Source organism: Ictalurus furcatus, chromosome 27 (assembly GCF_023375685.1).
Source record: "Ictalurus furcatus strain D&B chromosome 27, Billie_1.0, whole genome shotgun sequence".
NCBI lineage: Eukaryota > Metazoa > Chordata > Actinopteri > Siluriformes > Ictaluridae > Ictalurus > Ictalurus furcatus.
In genome coordinates, this window is record NC_071281.1 from 19,077,243 (window position 1) to 19,103,405 (window position 26,163).

Genomic DNA, 26,163 nt, shown 5'->3' on the forward strand with positions numbered 1-26,163 from the left:
AATTATTATTTTTTAAATTATTCAAAACAAAAACATCATGTGAACGTTTGTCACAAATGTCATTTATTTATTTCTGTATTTATTCGCCGTCGTTTTACTGAAACAAAATCATTATTCAGCCAAAATAAAATCTGAAAATGTGTTTAGAAAAAAATGAACAAAAAGAAAGGTGGACGAAAAAATTGCGGATGAAGATGTGGATTTTGTAAATATTATGAGAATTCAAACAAATTATTTTTAAATATTATCAAATCAGGAAACTTGTTTTTTTTCTCTCTTTTTTAATCTATGAATAATGTTTGTGCCTCAAAATGAAAGATCGACGGAAGGGAAGCAGCTAAAGGATTTATTTGGTGTTTAAATAAATAAATATATTTTATAAATGTTTGTTGTGTGATTTTGTTCTTATAAAAAAAATACACCTGTTTTAGTGTTTAGTATGTTCAGGGGGTTTTTCAAACTGAAAAAATATACTTTCTGTGTATGAAACTTTTTTAAGGTGAATGATCATGTTACTATAATACACATTGATATGAATTTCTTAAATAAATTAAATAAAATGTTTATCTTCAATACTGCAGTGAAGAAAAGAACCTACTAACTTTTACAATAAAACACACAGGTATAGATAATAAACATAAACGTGTTAAACATCCTAACCGGGATTTACCTCGGGTATTTCTTCTTCCTGTTTCTCTTTTTTATTACTGTAAGTGTGTGTGTGTGTTTACTCAGTGTCTAGTCAGCTTTTTTTTATTCAAAAACCTTCGATTTCCGTTCACTATTGTGTAAAAGTTGAAAGTTTTTTGAGGTCATGGGAAAATGTAGTTCTTGTGCATCTCTGTGTACACAAAGTCACGTGACTGAGAGATAAAATGAACTGAAAACATTTCACACAGCGATAAATCTTAAGTCATCTACAATCACTGTATAAAAGAAGCTAATAAATGAGGAGGTGTTAGACTGAGAGTCAGAACCGACTAGAACCTGGTCTGGGTTCTCCCAGGCCTCTGTGTGTGTCTGTAAGGATGTTGTGTAATAGAACATGAATAAAAACCCATTAAAAGCACTGGGTCAGTTGATTTGGAGTTGTGCGGTGTGGTGTCAGTGCCCCTGTTGTGTTTTAGTCATTTTCCTGATTCAGAGTCACACATTGTTTATTCTTCATCTCTCCATCATTTACTGCAGCTTCACTCATTTACTTTTGTCCTTTTATGTCCCGCTGAGAGACCGTAGCTCTCGGATAATCTCATCAGCGCAGCACTAATCACACCGCGCCAGACCTGTAACTATTTCCACAACGTCAGCATCCACTTCCTGTTCATCTACAGCTCACTTCCTGTGTCTGAACCTGCAGAAACGATGGAGAGCAAGTTTAACTGTGAACACCATTCAGGAAAAAATTCTGTAATACTATTACTACTGATAATAATAATAATAATAATAATAATAATAATAATAATAATAATAATAATAATACATTTTCTCACAAATTCTTTATAATTTGGTAACACTGCAGTTTAAGCATTTTTGTCAATTCTTTAAGGCTTCATAAAGCTCTAATATAATAATAAGATGCTATTATTCTTTTATGTTTTATGTCTTATGTCTTCTTTTATGTCTTTTATTGTTTATAAACACGTTATAATATATTAATAGCCACATTCAGACTGTATGATGTCACTGACTTTATAATATCACCTTATACCATGTTTAATCTTTATTACTACACATTATTATAAAGTGTTCAAAAAGGTGCTATCTAACTATCTATATATATATATATATATATATATATATATATTTAGTTATATATATATATCATTCTGTCTGTCTGGTCACAGGTTCACAGACCTGCAGCTGAAACCACACAGTTATAGAAACTCTCCATTGTGTGTTGAGGAATCCACCAGTTCTCTCACTGTGTGTGTGTGTGTGTGTGTGTGTGTGTGTGTGTGTGTGTGTGTTCAGAGGGACGTCTATTCTCTCAGCAGGACGTTGGAGGTCAGAGGCTATAAATGGGGATGTAGCTACTGTTTGAATTGCAGGAAGTGAATTTTAGCTCGACGCTTAAAACAAATGGATTCCATCAGTGAGACAGTAAGACACTCTAAGACACACTGATACATGCTGAAACATGCTGAGACACTCCAATACACATTGAGACACGTTGAAGCTCTCAAAAACTCTGGGACATGCTGAGATATTCTGAGACAGCCCAAGACACAATGAGACACAGGAAAACATTCTGAGATACAATGAGACATTCTGAGACACACTAAACCATTCTGAGACAGTCTGAGACACAGTGAGACTGAGACACAGTGAGTCTGAGATACAGTGAGACTGAGACACACTAAACCACTCTAAGACACAGTAAAACATTCTGAGATACAATGAGACATTCTGAGACGCACTAAACCATTCTGAGACGCACTAAACCATTCTGAGACAGTCTGAGACACAGTGAGTCTGAGACACAGTGAAACTGAGACACAGTGAGACTGAGACACAGTGAGTCTGAGACACAGTGAGACTGAGACACAGTGAAACTGAGACACAGTGAGACTGAGACACAGTGAGTCTGAGACACAGTGAGCCACTCTGAGACACTTTGAATGGTAAATGGTCTGCACTTATATAACACTTTTTATCTGAGCAGTCCTACAAAGCGCTTTACACTGTGTCTCATTCACCCACTCACACACCAATGCTAGCAGAGCTGCCATGCAAGGCATTAACATGCCATCTGGAGCAATTTGGGGTTCAGTGTCTTGCCCAAGGATTTAGTGGACAACCCGCTCTACCACCTGAGCGACAGAAGCACTTTGAGACAGTCTGTGATACACTGGGACACAGTGAGACAATCTGGCAGTCTGAGACACTTTAAGCCAGTCGAAGATAGTCTCCTCTGTGATAAAACTCACATCTGGATGGTAATAAGTTTCTGCCACATCTGTAAAAAAAAAAAAAAAAAAAAAAAAAAAAAAAAAAAACCAGTACATGATTTGATCTGTGAATTTGAGGATGAAGGAAAACATTGATGTGGCCAGAAATAAAATCACAGAGGAGCAGCTGGAACTGATAGAATTACTGCAGTGCACCATGTAAACCTAATCCTGTCCAAAGAGGGCTAAAGACACACCCATATTTCCTTATATGGGGTCAACAACGCTTTAATATATGGACACAGTCAGAGCAACATTTCTTTATACAGACACAAAGACACGCCCACATTACAGTGCTGCTTGAAAGTTTGTGAACAAAATATTATACTCGGTCATTTATTTGTTGAGGGAAATGATCCAGTATTACAGATCTGTGAGGGGTAAAAGTATGTGCACCTCTAGGATTAGCAGTTAATGTGAAGGTGAGGTTAGAGTCAGGTGTTTTCAGTCAGTGGGATGATGATCAGGTGTGAGTGAGTGACGTCCTGTTTTATTTAAAGAACAGGGATCTATCAGAGTCTGATCTTCACTACACGTGTTTGTGGAAGTGTATCACGGCACGAACAAAGGAGATTTCTGAGGACTTCAGAAAAAGAGTTGTTGAAGCTCATCATGCTGGAAAAGATCACAAAACCATCTCTAGAGTTTGGACTCCACCCATCCACAGTCAGACAGATTGTGTAGAAATGGAGGAAATTCAACACCATCGTTCCCCACAATTAATGTGATTGTGTTCATGTGGATTAGTTACTGAATTATTGCATTTAGAACATAAAGACTTAATATATGTTTGTGTAATAGTGTCCTCTCTCTCTCTCTCTCTCTCTTTCTCTCTCTCTCTCTCTCTCTCTCCCTCTCTCTCTCTTTCTCTCTCTCTCTCTCTCTTTCTCTCTCTCTCTCTCTCTCTCTCCCTCTCTCTCTCTTTCTCTCTCTCTCTCTCTCTCTCCCTCTCTCTCTCTCTCTCTCTCTCTCTCTCTCTCTCTCTCTCTGTGTCTCTCTCTCTCTCTGTCTGTCTGTCTCTCTCTTTCTCTGTGTCTCTCTCTCTGTCTGTCTGTCTCTCTCTCTCTCTGTCTGTCTGTCTCTCTCTCTCCCTCTCTCTCTCTTGCCCAGCCCTTCCTCTTTCATTCCTCCACACGCCTCAGTGTTTCTACATGTAAAATGTTTGAGGGATGAAAAGGTCATGATGAAACTTTTTGTAAATTCACTCCATCATCCCCTCATCATCCTCTCATCATCCCCTCATCATCCTCTCATCATCCCCTCATCATCCTCTCCTCTCTGCAGGCTCCAGCAGACGAGTGTGGGATAAACACTCTTAAAAGACTCTTCTGTGTTCCTCTTTATCATCACCTTATTCCAGCTGCTCAGAGCTCGGGTCGGCTCAAACCAGGAGGGAAGAGAGAATAAAAAAAAGGAAAAGGAGAACTTTAAATCATCTATCTATCTATCTATCTATCTGTCTATCTGTCTATCTATCTGTCTGCATATCTATTTATCTATTTAATTCTATATCATTACTGTTTTATTAGTAGTAGTAGTAGTAGTAGTATCATCCTTGTGTTTAAGTATAATAAAGATCTGATAAATTCTCACAGCTTCATGTTTTAGAGAGAACATTAAACACCATAGCACACTGTTTAACTGTTAAACCTTTAAGAGATTTAAAGTAAATAAAAGGTGTGTTTATTTAACATTTTTATATTTTTACATTTTTCATTCTTACCATCTCTTCTCTTTTATCATCCTTATTCAAGATCAATCGCTCCCTCTGTTCATTTCACCTCCTCAAGCAACCTGTTGCTCACTGAACTTTACACACACACACACACACACACACACAAACACACACACAGTGCTGTATTCTACACTCTCAGTTCAGCAGTCTTATCTGATTTCCTGGTGAACTTCCACCAAAACGGCAGCCACAATAACAGGAAGTGAGTTGTGGAGCAGCTGGACGTCTCGGGGTCTCGCTCACACACACTCACACACACTCACACACACTCACACACACTCACACACTGCCAGGCGACGAACCCAACGTTACGATTACACCCTTTTTCTCTGGATTATTACAGACATTAACACACCTGGGAGGATTTACACTTCGGTAAGTGAAGATTTTCTCTCTTCACGTCCTTAACGAGTCGAGTGTTAATGAGAATTCACGCTTAATGAGCATCACAGGATTAATAGGAATGAAGGCAATAACCTGCTCTGTGATGTCTTCAGGTCAAAGGACAATAAACCGAGTGCATGTCTGACTCTATTTTTCTTTTATCTTTGATGTGTGTTTTATGTTTCATTTTAACCATTGGAATAAAAAACATCATAATTAGTTATACTCTTAATTGGTGAATTATGTATTTTTCTCTTTATTTGACATTTACATTTTTAGTTATAATTTCAGCAATGTTTTACACTTACATTTACATTTATTCACTTAGCAGACGCTTTTATCCAAAGCGACTTACAAATGAGAAAAATACAAGCAATGTTTTAAACGTTGTTGTAAATTGCTAGTAGTTGAAATTCTAGCTAAGAATAAAATCTGAGTGAATTAAAACATTTATTTTGCACTGAAATAATCTGAATTAAATTGGGAGAGTCTAGATCTTAATCTGTCTAATTGGACTAATTAGATTCTCGCAGCCACAACCTTTTTTCCCCCGTTTGTTTAATTTGTTTTACAGCCGGTCGTACTCGGACTGCGTCTGAGGGATTTATCTACACTTCCCCACTCCACCTGCCTTAAAGAGGCATTTAAAGATGTTATTTAAGAAGTCTTTAAATCAAAACGATGTCACACAATCACATGACTCACATCATATCAAAAGTGACTCAGGTGAAGATCTGGATTGGGGCGGGGTTAATATTTGTACCGTTTCTTACAATTTCATTCATATGAATTTTAGATCAAATCCAACCGCATCACGCTGTTAGATTAGATCAGATGGCCTTTCATACGCTCTTCTCCCTTTTCTTCAAAACCTTGTTTCGTTCTTTATTAGCCATCTACATCTATTTGTTTTATTCTTCATAACTAACTCTAAATCAGAACCAGTCAGGATAAGGTCATCCCTGATCTTTTCTGTCTGTCTACATTCTGAGGGGAAAAAGGCTTCTGTGTTCAGGAGGTTCTGTGTTCAGGAGGTTCTTCCTTTGGAGTTTTCTCGGACAGGAAACAGACTCCGTTGTAATGTTGTATGTAGAACCTTGAAGGCTTTCTGGCTCAGACTACAGAAGACCCCTTGAGGTTCTAGAATTGACGTCTTTTTTCTGAGGGTGATTTTCACATTTCTGTACCTGTGAGTCAGATGTATTTTGATGGCAGCTGAATGATGTCATGGAAAAAGCATTTAGCTGAAAGGTGTGGAGGAATGAGGAACAGGAAACATTCCCGCTGTTCCCACTTTCAAAGAAAAAACCATCGGAAAACTGACAGAACTTGTTCATAACATTTATTCAAAATAATAATAATAATTATTATTATTATTATTATTATTATTCTATTCAATTCTCGTCCATTCTATTATTATTATTATTATTATTATTATTATTATTATTATTCACTTTACTGAAGCTCAGCTACAGATGTAATAATAATAATAATAATAATAATAATAATAATAATAATAATAATGCAGAACTCGTTATTGTTTATAGGAGCAGAACATTAATAACTTGTTAAAACATATTATTTGTGGATATGTACAGTAAATGTTATATGTTCATTTTAATCCAGAGATCATATGATGATGTAGAGGTGTTGGATGACATTTTGATGAGATACTGTCATTCACTACACTCTAAAACATTCTTCTTCTATCAGTGCAGCCCCCAAATACCCCCCCCCCCAGCTCCTCGGGTCAAATCGGGTGGAGGTATCGGTTTTCGCACGGACGGACTGTTAGGTTTATTTGGAGAAACAAGGTTCATATCAATGTATTTATCCATGAAACATTACTGTACACTAGAAAAAGCAGAAATGTGCGATAACAATAAATATGATTTATTTGAGTCATTTACTACAAAGTCTATATATAAACAGCACTTTATCAGCTCTGGCAACACATTTCTGAACACCTGGTGTATAAATAAAGGAGACACCATGTTGACGTATTTATTAATAATGTGGTAGATTTGACATTTTCCGAGCAAGAATCAGCTGAAAATATGAACCTATTTATGAACTAAAATGAGCCCAGTGTTTCTGTAAAAATGAAACTGAAAAACAACACATTTGCTGGCTTAAAATGAACAACCCATTAAACACCATGGGTTAATTTAACCCAAAATGGGTTCTGACCTGTGTTTACCCAGCTGTGGGATTAAAAATAACCCGATTTGGATTGGTTTTTACAGTGTAGTTTACAGTGTCGTTTACAGTGTCGTTTACAGTGTAGTTTACAGTGTCATTCCGGCTGTAGCATGCACATGCTCTAATACGTTACTGTTTCTATAGTAACAGCTGATTCACACTGATGGTTTTTTTCGAGTGCTTCACATAATCTACCACTAATAATAATAAACTAATAATAAACAGATTTTAAAATTGTGTCGTTTAACACTGTTAGATGCATCATCGCAGCCTTTACTTGTTAGGAGACATTTATAACAGTCTTGCTGCTTTGCAAAGTTTCCCAGAAGAGGAAAGTGTTCACGACAGAGAGAGAGAGAGAGAGAGAGAGAGAGAGAGATACACAGAGAGAGAGAGAGAAAGAGAGAGAGAGAGAGAGAGAGAGAGAGAGAGAGATACACAGAGAGAGAGTGAGAAAGAGAGAGAGAGAGAGAGAGAGAGAGAGAGAGAGAGAGAGAGATACAGAGAGAGAGAGAGAGAGAGAGAGAGAGAGAGAGAGAGAGAGAGATACACAGAGAGAGAGAGAGAGAGAGAGAGAGGGAGGAGGAAGAGAGAGAGAGCGAGAGAGATACACAGAGAGAGTGAGAAAGAGAGAGAAACAGACAGGGAAAGCGAGAGAGAGAGAGAGAGACAGAGAGAGAGAGATACACAGAGAGAGAGTGAGAAAGAGAGAGAGAGAGAGAGAGAGGGAGGGAGGAGGAAGAGAAAGAGAGCGAGAGAGATACACAGAGAGAGTGAGAAAGAGAGAGAGACAGACAGGGAAAGCGAGAGAGAGAGAGAGAGAGAGAGAGAGGAGGAAGAGAGAGAGAGAGAGAGAGAGGAGGAAAAGAGAGAGAGAGAGAGAGAGAGGGAGAGAGAGAGAGAGAGGAGGAAGAGAGAGAGGAGGAAGAGAGAGCGAGAGAGAGAGAGATACGCAGAGAGAAAGAGAAAGAGACAGCGAGAGAGAGAGAAAGAGAGAGAGAGAGAGAGAGACAGAGAGAGAGAGACAGAGAGACTGACTTTATCCTGGGTACAGTGTAAGTGAGAACAGGAACTAACTCGTCTCTAAACTATAAAGGTTTATATAATAATATATAAACCTTAATATATTACTATATTTATATATAGTGACGTGTCATTCATGGATAAATGAAAGAGTGTAGTGGCAGGTCGCTGTGGTGTAAGTGGAATAACGCTCCGGACCGTGCTGTTATGTGGAAATCATCCGCTTCATGTTCATTTATTCATCCTTAAAGAGCCTTTTTCTGAGATCGTTATTTCCTGAATGCACTGCACACTCTTTAAAGAAGTAGAACTCTTTAGGGTTCTTCAGGTCTTCGGTTCTTCACTGGAGAACCCTTAAAGGTTAATGGGGAAGTTAACATTCAGCTTCTTCTACTTGGTGCAAGAGTGTATTGAGTTGTTGTTATTTTTATTACTGTATGAATGTTTATTTGTATAAATGTAGTAAAATGACAGGTTTATACAGAATTTCTGCCCCAGTCTGCGTGTTAACTGCAGTTTCGCTGAATTATTCCCTAACGTTTACATCCGTCTCGTAGCACACGTCTCGGCTGGTTGATAAAAGACACACCGTGGACGTAGCATTAAAGGCATTAAAAGTTTTTTCCGAGTGAATTAGAGTTAGCGTCTGTCTCTGCGTTCTTCTTCTTGGTCAGATGATGATGATGCGCGCTGCGGTCAGGACTTTCCTCTGGACAGCGTTTCTGCACTTTCTTTTCACCGCAGCTGAACATGTTAAAGACATTTCACCGTCCTCCGTCCTGCGTAGAGAGAAACGAGAGTGGAAGTGGAACACGTTTCATACATCTGAGGAAAAACCACCTCAACTTCTACCGGAGACGATCGGCAAGGTAAGAACCCTCATCCTCACTGATTAAACTTCAAGCTGGAGAAAAAGTTCTAATCTTCCATCTGAAAACCCATACATTACATTTCTGTAAATAATTTAGTTCTGCTGTTTGTGTTTTTATTTCTTCTAGCTGAAGAACACTTTGTTCATAAATAATGCGGAGTTCAAGCTCTCGGGAGAAGGAGCAGGAGACATCTTCAGCGTGAACAAGGCCGGAGAAGTGCTCGTGTTGAAGAAGCTGGATCGGGAACGTGTCAGCAGCTATACTCTAACAGCACACCTCATAGACCCTAAAAGTGGAATGAAGCTCGATAAGGACACTGAGTTCATCATAAAGGTCGACGACATTAATGATAACCCCCCCCAGTTCTCCGACACTATCCCTGGGTCTGTTATTGAACGAGCAAATAAAGGTACGAAACTCATAAGCATCATTAATGTACTGATGATCTGAAGGTACTAACTGCTGAACATTTCATCATGGAGTACAATGTTATTACACTTTACACAGCACTGTGTATACATAATAAACACTGTGAATGAGCTGTTACTACAGAATGAGCACATGAATTATAAATAACGCTGTGATGTGCAGCTGCGTTACTGTCAGAGCCGATGTTATAGAAAACGAATCAACACCTTTTGACCAATCAGAATCCAGAACTCAGCAGTGCTGTGGTGTAATGGAATATAAACAGATGTTGGTGGTGAAATGACGATAATGTAAATGTATAATGCTGATGTTAGGAGTTGTGGTGTTGACGGTGCATGCGACCGATAAAGACGACCCGAACACTGCCAACGGCATCGTCACGTACAGTCTGCTGAACGGAACCGACTTCTTCAGCATTAACAGTGAAAACGGTGAGAATGTTACACTCGATATATCTTATATATTCACTAGGGGATTAGACGAGGCCACGTCAGTGTACCATTACTGAGTGCAAGCTGTCCACACAAAGTATTGGCACCCCTCTACCACATTTGATAGATGTGATTAACTCAGTGTATATAGAAAATAAAATGGATCAGAGACCAAACAAAAAAGTGCTTACAAAACTGCTACATAAATAGTATGTTTCTGCACTTTTTTATCCTATTGTATATTCTTTCACCTTGATTAGTCAGATTATTTAGTACTTTGATATACCTATATGTCATATTTATTTTAATATGGTATTAATTTTATAATAAAATGCCAAAAACAGCCTACAGGTGCAAGAAAAACGTCTGAAGGAGACAAGTATGAGTGAGAGAACTCAGGAAGTGTGTTATGCCTTGCTCCCGTTTCATCACGGGGAGTAGTGCACACTTTCTGTGTGAAGTGTCTAGGGGTCTAAACTGTTTGCACTGAGAGCAGAGTGTTCTTGTGAAGTTTTTGAACAAAAGATCAAAAGGTTAAACAATAAAGACAAATTTTAACAGCCTTCTTTGCTCATATTTACCAAGGGTGCCAATATTAGTGGAGGGCGCTGTTAAAGAAAAATGACTTAAAAGTAGTATCATTGTGTGTGTGTGTGTGTGTGTGTGTGTGTGTGTGTGTGTCCTCCAGGTAAAATTTACACTAAGGTTGACACACTGGATCGTGAGACTCAGAGTGAGTATAAGTTGGTGGTGCAGGCGTCGGACATGCCCGGAGTAGCAGGAGGACGTTCAGTGACCACTACAGCGACCATCACTATAACCGACGCTAATGACAATCATGCCGCGTTCTCGAAACGTACGTAAACTATAACAGATATCTCCTGCTTCCTTCTTACAATCCAGCTTCACTGATTCTTTGCACATTTTTACACATTACGTTGTGTCCACTCTGCAGGACAAAATCATTTTCAGCTTGAATATTTTCACTCTGTCTCAGGGCGTGTCTCAGGGCGTGTCTCAGGGCGTGTCTCAGGGCGTGTCTCAAATCAGTCAGCTGCATTTCTATTGTGTATTTTTCTCCACACAGAACACTACCACTTCAATGTGAACGAGGACGCGCCAGTGGGGTCCAAATTCGGAATACTGGACATTATAGACCGTGATGAGAAACAGAATAAAAAACCCAAGTTTGCTGTAGATTCTGCTGTTAGAGACATCTTTGATCTGGAGCTAAACGATAATAACGATGGAGTTCTCGTATTGAAGCAGGTAGTGTTCCCTTCATCACCTCCACTATACACTACAGCAAAGTGCACAAGTCAGTTTTAACAAGCATTATATCTTTCTCTTGGTGTGAAACTGAGCCCGTCTTCATCTAAACGTGAACTGTAACTGCTAATAATGTTTTGATTTATTATATCTCAGACACGGGGTGTGTCCCAAATCACGCCCCGCCGCCGCCTCGCTACTTTACGTGTGTCTTTGCTCTAACAGGATCTCGACTATGAGAAGAAGGAGAGGTATACGTTTACAGTAACACTTACAGAGGATGTTGTCCAACCTCCGGACAACTCGGACGTCCTGACGAGGGCACAGGTCCACATCACCGTTAAAGACGTGGACGAGTCGCCGGTCTTCACCCAGGCAGAATACATCTTTAAAGTTTACGAAAATAAGGAAAAGATCATCGTGGGATCAGTTTCAGCCAAGGACACAGACAAAACCAACCACAGGATACGGTACACACTTCTCCACAGTACAAATCATCATAATACTTCATAAATAATAAGAAACACCTTCTTAGTGAAAAGGTGTTAAATAAAAAATTACAAGCAACAATCAAAACTAATGAACTGTACAGTATGTAAATACACACACACACACACACACACACACACACACAGCGGGGTCCTGTAAGAAACGCTTCTGTTTTGCATTCTTTTCTAATTTAATGCAACATTTTTCATTACAAATGATATTATCAGTAACAACCTGAGAGGAAAGTAGAAATATTTTAAAATATTTACATGAGTTTCAGAGGTTTTAGTATCCGGTTCTTCCCCTTTTTTGCTTTAATGACCGCATCCACTCGAGCTGCATGGACTCCATACCTTATGATCCATTTCAGATCAAATCCATCTATGTGTCGTCTGATCAGACGCTTCAATTGAAGAGATTAGACATGAGGAAAATCTGACCTTCTGTACAAAGCAGTTATCATGCTCGATATCACCCATTTGCTCATATTTAAACAGGGAGCTAGAAATAGTGCAGCATCTTCGATATTAAATATTCAAGATAGAGGAGTTTCTTCAGCTTCAGTGAAATAAAATGTGAAAAAAGGTTCTCAGTGGGGTCTCAGACGTTTGGACCCCCACGTGGCACGCTGGTGGCAGCATCATGGTGTGAGGAGTTCTGCTGGAAAAGTAACTGGTGCACTTCAGAAAGTAGGAAGGAGGATTTTCCAGAAATACTGAAGCAACTTCTCAAAGACATCAGGCAGAAAGTTAAGACTTGAGTCTTCTAGCAGGACCATGATCCTAATCAAACCTCCAATGCTGGAACAAAATAAGCAACATTAAGGAAGTATGGGCGTGTTCATCACAAAGCCCTGAGCTGAATCCTGTAGAACATCAGTGGACAAACCTGACGGAGTTACAGCAGTTCTGTCAGGAGGAAGGAGAGAACGTTCAGTGATAGGGTTTAATCTGAAACTCTTTGTGTTTTAGGTACAGCATAAAGGATCCTACCAGTCCGGTGAACATTAACAGTGAGACAGGACAGCTCACTCTGAAGAACACTCTGGACCGAGAAGCCCAGAATGAGCACAAGTTCTTCGTTACAGCAGAGGAAGAATCTCCCAACAGTGCGTCATCCATTTAGTAACTACTATATATATATATATATATATATATATATATATATATATATATATATATATATATATATATATATATATATATATATATATGTACATATACATATAGTATGTGTGTGTGTGTGTGTGTGTGTGTGCTCGGGTTAGGGTTAGCAGTCATTCTTTAGAATAAATAGAGCTAATCATGTTTGTGTTATATAAACAGACAGCGTGGTTCTCCGTCTCTGTCTCTTTATCTAAATATTTCCAATTCACAAATGTAACATTAAAAAAATCCTTTTGTTTGTTTCTCCAGAACTGAACTCTTATACGACGGTGAAATTAATCGTCCTGGACGTGAACGACAACATACCAGAACTGGCCAACGGGACCAACGTGTACATCTGTGAGAACGATCAGAGCGGAACGGTGAGGACTGAAATCATTTCCATGTAGATTTGAAATAACTATAACTTACTTCTGACTCCTTCATTTATCTTCTCCTGTGTTTACGGAAGGCGACCCTCAGGGATCAGTACTCAGCACAGTGTATATTCTTCAGTGTACTTCAACACTAATATATAAGACGAAATGAGCAGGTTTTAACAGAATTTATAATACTTCATGTAATATATAATATGATATTTCATGAACTATATGTATATTAAATATACTCTGCTCGGAACAATACTATACTAATAAACTAACATACTCCGTGTGTATAATATCATTCTAGTGTAGTTCTAATATCAAGTGTATGTTCAATTTGATCCTTGTCTGTCTTCTGTGATGGTGAGGCACATGAGAAGCTTAAAAGTGCGACATAAATTAGAATTTAAAGTTTATTATTTTTTCTAGAAGAATGCAGACACTCGTTAAGTGCTGGAACACTTGCCTTGAAATAAAAAATGGAGATTCTGTGGAAAAATTCTACATTTTTGTGACTCTTATTTGTAATAAACAATGAAAAGGTTTCCTTTTGTTTTGTTTTAATATTTTAATTTTATTTATTTAGTTTGTTTGTTTGTTTGTTTTTTTGTTTATTATGCTTATGTAAGTTTATCTGGCACCTTTCTAACATCCAAGGTTGCTTTAATAATAATAATAATTAGTAGTAGTAGTAGTAGTAGTAGTATAATAATAATAATAATAATAATAATAATAATAATAATAATAATAATTGGCTCCTCCCTGCAGGTTATCGGTGTTATTGGTGCCACTGACAAGGATGAGAATCCTGGGAAATTTCGTTTCAGTCTCAGAGGAAAGAGTTCAAACTTCTCCCTTTATGACAATCTGAGTGAGTCTCGTTTATTTATCTTAAATGAACTTAAAGTACTGAAGAAAATGTTCAATTTCACCAAATTTTGTTTCAAAATGATTTTGTAGCAGTTCTACATTATGGAGAAATGGATAAATAAGTGATTCAATAAAAACATCAATAAATACATTTCTAATACAGTACTAATTTTTAAAAATAAAATGGTGTTGTGATCATTACCTTTTGTGTGTGTGTGTGTGTGTGTGTGTGTGTGTGTGTGTGTGTGTGTTTGTGTGTGTGACAGATAATACAGCCAGCATCATTCTGACTCACGGCGGTTTCAGCACTGAGAGATCTGTGGAGAATGTTCTGGAAATCAAGATTACAGACGGAGGATATCCGGAACTGCACAGCATCACACATCTTCTCCTGCAGGTGTGTAAGTGTGGGAGAGAGAGACGACAGGAGTACTGCCAGGCCTACAGCCAGTCCAGAGTCAGTGTGAGCGCTCTCATCGCCATCCTGCTCTGCATCATCACCATCCTTGGTAATAATCATCATCATCATCATCATCGTTTCAGTGTAGCCTAGTGTGTGTGTGTGTGTGTGTGTGTGTGTGTGTATGTGTGTGTGTGTGTGTGTGTGTGTGTATGTGTGTGTGTGTGTGTATATATATATATATATATATATATATATATATATATATATGTATGTATGCACACACACACACACACACACACACACACACACACACACACAGTGGTGCGTGAAAGTTTCTGAACCCTTTAGAATTTTCTATATCAAGAGAACCCGATTAAACAAATGAGATATAAATATTATACTCGGGCATTTATTTATTGAGGGGAATGATCCAGTATTACAGATCTGTGAGGGGTAAAAGTATGTGCACCTCTGCTTTCAGTATGTGGTGTGACCCCTTGTGCAGTAATGACTGTAATAACTGCAGATAAACGTTTGGGGTAAGTGTTGATGAGTCCTGCACATCGGCTCGGAGGAGTTTTATCCCGTTCCTCAGTACAGAACAGCTTCAACTCTGGGATGTTGGTGGGTTTCCTCACATGAACTGCTCGCTTCAGGTTCTTCCACAACATTTCTACTGGGTTAAGGTCAGGACTTTGACTTGGACATTCCAGAACATGAACTTTATTCTTCTTTAAGCGTTCTCTGGTAGAACGACTCGTGTGTTTAGGATCGTTGTCTTGCTGCATGACCCACTTTCTCTTCAGATTCAGTTCATGGACAGATGTTCTGACATCTTTCTTTAGAGTTCGCTGGTATCATTCACAATTCATTGTTCCATCAGTGATGGCGAGTCGTCCTGGTCCGGATGCAGCAAAACCGGTCCAAACCCTGACACTACCACCACCATGTTTCACAGATGGGAGAAGGTTCTTCTGCTGGAGTGCAGTGTTTTCATTTCTCCAAACATAACGCTTCTCATTTAAACCAAAAAGTTCTATTTTGGTCTCCTCCGTCCACAAAACATTTTCCATTAGCCTTCTGGCTCGTCCACGTGATCTTTATTAAACTGCAGATGTGCAGCAGTGTTCTTTTTGGAGAGCAGAGACTTTCTCCTTGCAGTCCTGCCACGCACACCGTTGTTGTTCAGTGTCTCCTGATGGTGGACTCATGAACATTAACATTAGACAACGTGAGAGAGGACTTTAGATGGTTAGAAGTTACCCTGGGTTCCTCTGTGACCTCGTGGACTATTACACGTCTTGCTCTTGGAGAGATCTTTGTTGGTCTCCACTCCTGGGGAGGGGAACGATGGTGTTGAATTTCCTCCATTTCTACACAATCTGTCTGACTGTGGATGGGTGGAGTCCAAACTCTAGAGATGGTTTTGTGATCTTTTCCAGCATGATGAGCTTCAACAACTCTTTTTCTGAAGTCCTCAGAAATCTCCTTTGTTCGTGCCGTGATACACTTCCACAAACACGTGTAGTGAAGATCAGACTCTGATAGATCCCTGTTCTTTAAATAAAACAGGACGTCACTCACTCACACCTGATCATCATCCCACTGACTGAAAACACCTGACTCTAATCTCTCCTTCACATTAACTGCTAATCCTAGAGGTGCACATACTTTTACCCCTCACAGATCTGTAATACTGGATCATTTCCCTCAATAAATAAATGACCGAGTATAATATTTTTATCTCATTTGCTTAATTGGGTTCTTTATCTACTTTTAGGACTCGTGTGAACATCTGATGATGTTTTAGGTCACATTCCTGCAGATATATTTAAAAAGGGTTCACAAACTTTCAAGCACCGCTGTACACACTCCTGGAGTATTTACCTATAATACACTGTAGTAATGGTGTATAATACAGCCATCACTTCATATAGGCCTACATATGAATATGTATAAGAGGAGGGCGGGGCCAGGGTCTGTGTGGCCTGTACAGCACGGCTGATATTATGGAAGAGTTCGCACACGATGCTCGTAGGAGGAAACGGATATTTACAGATCAGTATGATTCTCTTCTTCTTTTCTGTGTGTTAGTGATCGTGATTCTCTTCGTGCTGCGTAAACACTACCAGAAGAAGTCAGTCATCGCTCTGGGAAAAGCGTCTGGGGAGATTCACGAGCAGCTCATGGCGTATGATGAAGAAGGTGGAGGAGAAATGGACACGAACATATACGACGTCTCCATCCTGACCTCGGCTCGTTCGGACGCCCGGCTCGGTCCCGATCCACGTCCTCCGGCCATGTACGCCATCGTGAAGAAGCCTTCAGCCTGTAAAGGGGACATGGCGGTGATGATCGAGGTGAAAAAGGACGAGGCCGATCACGACCGGGACGGAACTCCCTACGACACGCTGCACATTTACGGCTATGAGGGGTCCGAGTCCCTGGCTGGCTCGCTGAGTTCACTCCAATCGTCTTCTTCCTGCGGATCTGACCTCGATTACGACATTCTGAACGACTGGGGACCCCGATTCAGGACACTGGCTCAAATTTACGGCTCTGACGTGAACACTTCGTACTGATCCCGGATCCTGGAAACCAAAACCCACCGGAAAAGATCAGTGAAGACGCATGGTTTCTTTCAGGATAAATTCCATTTAGATGGAGGATCTGAGTCTCGTTTTACAGCCAAAACCGCAGCCACTGCTCCATTACTGATTATTATTATTATTATTATTATTATTATTATTATTATTATTATTATTATTCCTTTTGTATTTTGTGATTCCCATCTTTATAACAGCACAATTGGTGCATTTTACTTGATTACTATTTTAATATTTTGATTCAGGAAATGAGTATTTGCAGTTTTACAGCTCCTGATTGGACACTGATCCGACAGTCCAGCACCAAAACCCTTAATAATAATAATAATAAACTCTGATCTTTATAAACTAACACTTCTTACTCTCACTACTTTTAGGATAAGAGTTCTTCCATCTTATTATTTTTCTCCGTTAGCATCTCGCTGATTTATTATAGCGACAGGAGCGGGTTTATCTCTATCCGGGTTTATACAGTACGCCTCATCATGCAGGGTTCTAGAGCAGTTCCAGTTATCTTTCACAATTTCGACCGTCCATGTTGTTTAGGATATTATATTAGCTAATAAATCATGCGTTCGGGTCACATCAACTCTTCAATCACATTCATATTAACGCAAAGCAGTTCATGGGACGAACAAACGCAGCTTGTCATGTTACTGAGAAAGCGCAAAGAACTCAAGAACTCCTCTGTGTTGAAAATGTCCGAAAATATAGACGCAATAAACTTCTGACCAATCAGAATCCAGAATTCAGTTTAACATCAAAGCTTAAAAATCTGTCACACCAGGAGAGGAGTAATGTTCGGAGTAAACGCAGTGTTATTTAATGTTATTACATTTTACATAAATGTAACACACCCGCGCACACACACACACACACACACACACACACACACACAGAGTGGCTGTATGTTCTGTAACCGTAATATTAGCTGCAGGAAATGGCTGTGGAGAGAAACACAGGAAACGGTGTAACGAGCCGCTGACAGAATTACAGAGCAATCGGAGTTTATTTGACAGAAATCATCAACACGGAGACTGGTGTATGTGTGTGTGTGTGTGTGTGTGTGTGTGTGTGTGTGTCTGTGTGTGTGTGTAACTCAAATCTCAAAGGTCCAATACAGTACAGCAATGAGGAAATGTACAGCAGCTCACACACACACACACACACACACACACACACACACACACACACAAGTGAGAATAAAGCCAATGACTTTAACCTTCCAGCTGGAGTGTTGAGTTTTATATCACGTTAATAGAGACGGATTCCATTTTAAAAATATTACAGGACTTAACCCGAGTGTGGAGTGTAAATCTATACACACACACACACACACACACACACACACACACACATGGCTCCTGAGAGTTTAGGGAATTAAAATGAAGTCAAATTTGTTTTAAATGGAATTTTAACTTCAGTTCTCTCTAAAGATTTCAGCTGAGTAAAACGCGACTGAGAAAGAAACGGAAAAAACTATTTTTTAAAATGTCACATTATTAATAGTAGGAATAGTAATATGAAACTATACATTCTTTTTTTTATTTACTTTAAATTCCTTTTTAAATTTACTTTAAGTAAATCTAAAGTAAGTAGATGAAACAGAATGGTTTACACAGTTTACAGCCTGCAGTTCGGCGTCTCTGGTGTTTTTAATGTCAGGAGCAGTTCTCCTTGCTGGACAGAAGTAAACATTTTATTTGTCGCATTTAACTTTTTTAAATATATATATATATCATTCCATTTTTATTAATGTTTTTGCTTAGCTCTTATTTCTAACTGATCAACACAGTTATTTGTCTGCTTTAAATAATAATTCATGTCGACTCGCTAAAAATAAAAAGTGACACAGGGACAGAGTCACTGAAGAGACATGGTGAAGTTTATTTTATAATTATTATTACACGTCATTATTCAACATCGTCCGAGTTTAACTCTTAAACTGACTCTCTGACTCGGACTCGGACTCGGACTCTGAGATACTAAACGCCGTTAAAGTATTAAAGTGTAGAAATCATTTTGTTTAGTCGTCGTTATTCTCTTCACCTTCACCTCGTCTTCTTCATCAACACAATAAACGGATGCCTTCTCCTTGGCAAACCCCGCCCAATAAATCAGCCACTTCCTGTCAAGAAAACTCACTTCCTGTTCTCTTATCTGTTAAGTAAAACAGCACATGGGAGCGTTTTCCTGTTTTTCATTCCAGGTGGAAAAAAAACTCCCAGGAAATTGTTGTTAAAGAAGAACAAACTGCAGAGTATTTACACTTCGCACGGCTCCGATCGTCGCTCTGCTTCAGTTTTATTTTCATTCCATATTTTTATGTGATTTTTGGTCAATTTTCTGCATGAAGTCACGGTTTGAGTAAAACATTTCTTTTAAGATTGAAGAGTGTTTCTTGAATTCGTTCTGTTTTTATATGTTTCGTGTGATGATGTCATCATGCACGGAGACTCACTTACACACGCTTTAATTCCTCTTATTTTCTTTTCTTTCTTTTATTTCTTTCCTTTTTCTGAAATTATCGTAGCCTGAAAACATTCCGAGAAACTGGAAGAAAAAATGAATACAGAAAGGTGTTTTACCTCTTTTATTTTCCTCTTTTTTACGGGTGAATTTACATTCTGAGTGTTTTGTTGGATCCTGTGTGTGTGTGTGTGTGTGTGTGTGTGTGTGTGTGTGTGTGTGTTCTACAGATGTGATTTTTTTTGTTGTATTTTTATTCATTAATAAACTTTACACACGTTAATGATGTTCTGCGTGTTCGTCTCGTAACTGCACTCGGATCATTTACAGCACTTACCGGTTCTCTGGTTTGAGAGTTTTTGGTTCTCTGGTTTGTCCCTCTTTAAGGGGAACCTTTATATGTTCTATGTAGAACCCTACAACAGAGAGTTTCCCTGTCTGAAATGAATCCAAGTCGAACCGTTTTAGGAGGAAAAGAACTCTTTATTATCTACTGAACCCTTAAAGAACCCTTAAAGAACCCATTTCTGAGTACCGAGTAGCATGAAGTCAGATTTCGGAGTTTGTACCGCACACCTACCCGGACCACACACACACTCTTAATAAAAAGAGTTCTTTTGATAGTTAACATTTCTTATCCTCTTAAAAAGGCTCTACTCAGAACCCTTTCTGATGGGACGATGACTCTTCTAGGGTTCCATGTTGAACTTTTACGGGTTCCCCTGAGTGACTCCGTTACTCTGAGAGAACATCATGGCACTCGATACTCAGTTCTGAACCTGTGAGTATCGTCTCTCTGAAGAACCCTTACAAGCTCTATGTAGAGCCTTAAACAGACTGTTTCCTTATCAAACACGGTTCCAAACAGAACTCTTTTATGAGGCTAAGAACCCTTATTTATCCAGTAATTAAGAAGAAGAAGATAATGAGGCGTTATTTGGAGTTTGTTCCACACACTTACCTGGTTAATGCACACACTCTTAGAACGCAGGGTTCTTTAAGGGTTCATTTGATAATTAAAGGTCTTTAACTTCCAAAAAATAAAAAAAAAATGTAAAAAAAAAGGTTCTACTTGGAACACTGATAGGAAAGCAGTTTGTTGGAGAAACTTTAAAGGTTCCCCCAGTGGCCCCTGGGTTCTAGAGTGCAGTAATTCTTTACTGTGTGGAACTTCAGTACGTGTTCTAGTATACACATAGCCATGTGTTCTGTTTGTACTCATTATTCACACAAAGACAATGGAACGGTGACCTGAGCTGGAATTCCCAACCGGAAACGCGGGCGAGATTCCAACTGAACCTGGAGGCAGTGTTTAAAACAAAACACACAAAAACCATGTGGAGCGAAAGACAAAGAAAAGCTTCAGAGCTTTAAAAACAGAAACATTACGTATTAGACCTGCTGAAAGCTAGAGCTACACAAAGGTTTATTAAACCTCCTCAAACGTCTTCCTTCATTATAACAACAACAAGCAGGAATACAGAACAATGTTCTTTTCCCAAGAATCGCAAAACCCACTTCATTTCAGTGTGAGTTCTCTTCACGCCGTGTTTAACACAGCGGCTGCGTGTCGAGACGCCGCGTTCAGGTTCACGACATCAACACACTGCAGGTGAAACCAACACTTTCACATCCTGCAGGTGTTACAGCAGAACATCTGATCGTCCTGACGTCATTACGCCTTCCGTTCTCTCCATAAAGTTTTAATCTTTTAAAATATATATTTATTAATCAGCTCGGGACGACAAACACAAACGTGCAGGTCCATTAAACGTCGAGTTCACACTTTATACACACTTTTAACAAATCCTTTCTAGAAGCTGCGAATGAAAAACCAACATCATCAACAACACACACACACACACACACTCACACACACAGTAACTACACACAGTAACTACACACATTTCACACTTTCCTCTGGAGCGTCCTCAAGGTCTTAAAGTCTGTTCTCTTTTACACAATATTTATATTTATAACATCAAAAGAAATTAAGTAAATTACACACGGAAACGCAGATAACGCCGCTAACGATTCAACCTTTTCCTGAGTAAACTCACACACACACTGATCTGATCAAACACACACTTTAATCTTCACACTGATCACGCAGAAAAATCCCCAAAACACACACACACACACACACACACACAATCATCTTTTTATTTTGTTAGTTTAGCTGCTAATCTACTGTATAAAGAAATCTGCAGTTATACATAGAGAGTTAATAAGAGAGAGAGAGAGAGAGAGAGAGAGATTTTTTTAACATAAATTTTCAGGAGCTGAATTTCAGATGGTTGAATTCAGAACCAATAAATTCAAACTTCAAAGATTCACATCAAACATTTTCAACATCATCACATTTACACTTTTTTTCTCTCTTATTTTTCAAGCTTTACATATTCAGGTTCATGTTCTGCCGATTGAGTTCACTCCAGAGATTTAAAACTCATCAACGCTCACCTTAGAACATTTAAAATTTAATAAAAATAATCAATTGAAATAAATGATCATTATACAGTAGCGGCTGTGTGGGTGCAGTACATAGACATGACCACAGGGGGGCAGTAATGAAATGAGCTGTAATAACACAACTCTGTACCAAAACACTGTTAATGTCAGTGAGTGACAGTGTTTAAGTTTTTACTGTCTTAATAAATATACTGCACTTCTTATTTAATCTGATAAATTGAAATTACATTCATAATGTAAAATTTGTATCTGGAATTTATATATTTCTGTAAAGCTGCTTTGGGATAGATAGATAGATAGATAGATAGATAGATATTTTTTTTTAATTCAACATTTTAAATCTTATTTTAATAACATTGCTTCTTATAACATCTACCAGAAATATTTATACCACATTGCAGTTAAAATCTAAAATCTGATTGAAAGTTCCTACTTAAATAAATAAATACTTTTTTTTTTTTTTTTTAAAAAGTGAAATGCATGAATAGAAAGATAAATATACAAACATGTAATGACAAGAACACAATAATAAATTGTTTTCAATTAAAACCTTATTTGTACAATGAGCATCTTAGAAAGCCATAAATATCACCTATAAAACATTTCATTTAAGACTAAGTGCCTCTGTTGAAAGGTTCAGGTTACTGATTCATTTTCAGTACAACATCAGACCTCGCCCAAACCCGTACAGACGTCCTGCAGTCTGTGCAGTAAGCGGATTCAGTTCTGACTCTGGCCTTCAGAAGGGGTTTTAGCATCAGTTCTGGGTTCAGTGTTCCACCGCCTGGCCTGGTCTATTACAAAATTAAGCTCGCAGATCTTTTCTTTCTGTGCAACTGAGTATTTAGGACCAAAATTGAACAGGTTCTCCGTCAGTATTTATCTCAACCTCCCCGTCCGTGTCTGGGGCCATGGCCTCATGCACCTTCCACTGTAGATCAGCTTCTCTATAGGGGGCTGGTACAGGGACCTCCAGCAGCCCCATGGGGAAGAACCTACAAGTCTGGCCACCTCGACTCCTTCACGCCAGCCAGAGTTTCACACTGACCGCATACAAGGCCTTTTTGTAGGTGTTTTCAAAGTCCGTCAGCTGTAGTGTGCTAAAAGAGAGAACTTTTCCCGTCTTCATCCTGCTGTTCAACTGCTGTAGAAATGGAGAGGGGGCAGAAGCATCGCCAGTTTCCTCCAGATCCCTGATCTAGAGCCTCCCTAAACTTTGGAGGAAGTGCTAGGATCACCTGTCTCAGCAGACGACGGGACTGGATTCCTGTCTCCTGGTTCAGTACAGTGGGAGACTTCCAGGCTTCGCCAGCCCACGTTCCTACTCTCAGCTTCTCCATAAAAAGGAGTAAGAGGAGGAAAAGTGAGCAGTTGAGGACAGATGTACAAAAATGAAAGAGACCCATGTCATGTGACTTAGCCTTTTTGTATTTTGCTTTTAAAGATCTTTTTGTCTTCTTCTTCTTCCTGTAGCTTTGTTGTCATTTTTCACATGCGATATCTCTTTTGTTGACTCAATTCCTCCAAGGTAGCAACTTTTTGTAGCTTTGACACTGATATTAAAAATGCATCTGTATCTGGAAAAAAGTCGAAGACATTGTTGATCTTCTCTAATGAGTACATTAAAGGAGCATCAGTACTCTTTATCTTCACAGCAGCAACGCGCGCTATTCCCTGCCTCCACAGCTCCATGCTCCTAACCCACATCACACACACAACATTTCCATCATTCTCCATAACCACATCAGCGATAACCCATAATTCGGTTCAGTTCAGTGTTGTGTGCAGCGTGTTTAACAGTGGACTTGGTCCCAGAGCAGCGGTACAGAAATATATACACTCAGGATATAGATGTTAAATGTATGAATTTATCTCTAATGAGCAGCCAGAGGAGACGTGGTGAGGAAAAACTCCCCGAGACGATATGAGGAAGAAACCTCGAGGAACCGGACTCAGAAGGAACCCGTCCTCATCTGGGTGACACCGGATAGTGCGATTGTAAATAAATACACCCCTTCTGTAAATGTGCTAATGCTACATGCTGAAATAGTGCAGTTGTGTAAGCAGGAAATTCATTACAGTTTCTACAGGAAGTCTGTTGTGTTGAACTTCTCCACTGGTCACTGATGGAGACTCCAGTGCAGAACTGTTTGTGGTAATTGTAGTGCTAAAGCTGTCACAGCATAACTGTTCATATGAACTGAGGTCCAGAGCATCTTTATGGTGTTTAAGTGGAACCATCCTCAGTAATCTCAGTGATCTTTAGTCTGCACCATGTGGGACATCCTCAGCAGCAGCATGTGACTTCCAACTGATGAGAACTCCAACCAGAAGTAGGACATCAGGATGGATCAGGCAGGACCGGAGAGCAGAAGGGGTCAGGATCACGGGCATCTCAGGAGTATCATGTGTAGCTCAACAGAGAGAGACTACTCTCAGGCTACGTCCACATTAATCCGGATCCATTTTAAAGATTTATGTCACTTTGTACAACCTTCTGATTGCATTTTTTCACGGGAGATGGAGTGTTCACTCACAATTTCTATACGGTGGTGGAAAACAAGGACAAGTGTGTTTCAGAGCAGTGATTCTGAGCGAGACCTGGACGCACCAGTGCATGGTAGAACTATTCTGTACGTTATCATGCCGGAGGAATTAAGTGAGAACTTTAGGATGTCTAGGGATTATATCATCAGAGTGAACTTTTACGACCTCATATTCAAGGCCAGACAACAAGACTGAGACCACCGGTGGATGTTCTTACAAAGGCTGCATGTACTCTATACTACTAGAGCGACGAAGGTAGACTCCGGATGAGAGAAGTGTTCAGGGCTATCACAATTCACCAAATGGGTCCAAAGTATGTTTCACTGCCGTTCACACAAGCAGAAGTACAGAGCCTTGCCATGGGGCTATAGACCGTATGCATATCGAAATAAAACGGCCTGCAGTAAACTCATTAATAGACAAGGTCAATTCTCCAGGTTATCTCTGATTACAAGGATACAGTCATGGACGTTGTCATTAAATGGCCTGGCAGAGTTCAAGATGCACACATATTTGCAAATTCAAAAATCAGTGGCTACCTGAGAGACAGAAAGATTCCCTTTGTGTCAAAGGGAGAAGATCCTGTTATTGTCTTTCTGCTGGTAGACCCAGTGTACCCCGGGTCTACCCCCGGGTCTACCCCCGGGTCTACCCCCGGGTCTACCCCCGGGTCTACCCCCGGGTCTACCCCGGGTCTACCCCGGGTCTACCCCTGGTCTACCCCGGGTCTACCCCTGGTCTACCCCTGGTCTACCCCTGGGTCTTTTTCTTATGTTATGAAAGAGTGTGTGAGTGGAGGAGCGTCTCCTGAGGAACAGTACTTTAGGTTGTCACTGTGCAAGTCCAGAATGGTTGCATAACTTTTGTGACGCTACAGAGAAATCAGAGAAATCATTCCAGAGAAAAATGTTGCTGTAGCTGTTCAATACAACAGAGACGTCCAGCCATGTACGCAGCACAATAACATCCGAACAGAATGCGACGAATCTGAGAGGACACGAGTGAGAAATGTGCTCAAGTTTCTTGACCTGTGAATGATGCTCTTAATGTCCTCATAAACATTTCAAATTAGTTAAACATTTGAAGCGTTTGCCTCTTCAGCTTGAGATCCTCCTGAGCAATCACATTTAATTTCCCATCATTTGATAGTTTTCGTTTCAGCTTTTCATGGGTGTAGGTCAGCGTTGCGTTCAGCCTGTCACGTCTGTTCTGGATCACAGTGGACATCCCCTCTGTGTGCGAGGCTGGACTTGAAGTGCTAGCAGCAGCATGGGATTGGAGCAGAACTATAGAGTGAAGGGGAAGGACTATCTCTACTGACCCACTGTGGAACGTTGTTGTTGTTGTTGTTGTTGTTGTTGTTGTGAATATCGATGGTTTCAATGCCAGAATCCATGGTGGTGATGGACGGAGATCCATCCAAATCTGCGTTCGGAGTACAGCAACACTACTTTACCGTGCCCGCTTCACTTTCCGGAGTCCACAG

General features: G+C 39.5%; 1 protein-coding gene across 1 annotated transcript; it reads left to right on the forward strand.

Moving 5' to 3' along the window:
- Window positions 1–4,916: 4,916 nt before the first annotated feature.
- Window positions 4,917–19,945, forward strand: cdh5 (cadherin 5). Its single transcript, XM_053617153.1, has 12 exons — window positions 4,917–5,058; window positions 8,967–9,161; window positions 9,291–9,573; window positions 9,908–10,024; window positions 10,713–10,880; window positions 11,112–11,293; window positions 11,519–11,763; window positions 12,754–12,890; window positions 13,198–13,310; window positions 14,079–14,181; window positions 14,447–14,689; window positions 16,678–19,945. The coding sequence occupies exons 2-12, from the start codon at window positions 8,967–8,969 to the stop codon at window positions 17,163–17,165; spliced, it is 2,274 nt and encodes a 757-aa protein (XP_053473128.1). The 5' UTR covers window positions 4,917–5,058; the 3' UTR covers window positions 17,166–19,945.
- Window positions 19,946–26,163: the final 6,218 nt, after the last annotated feature.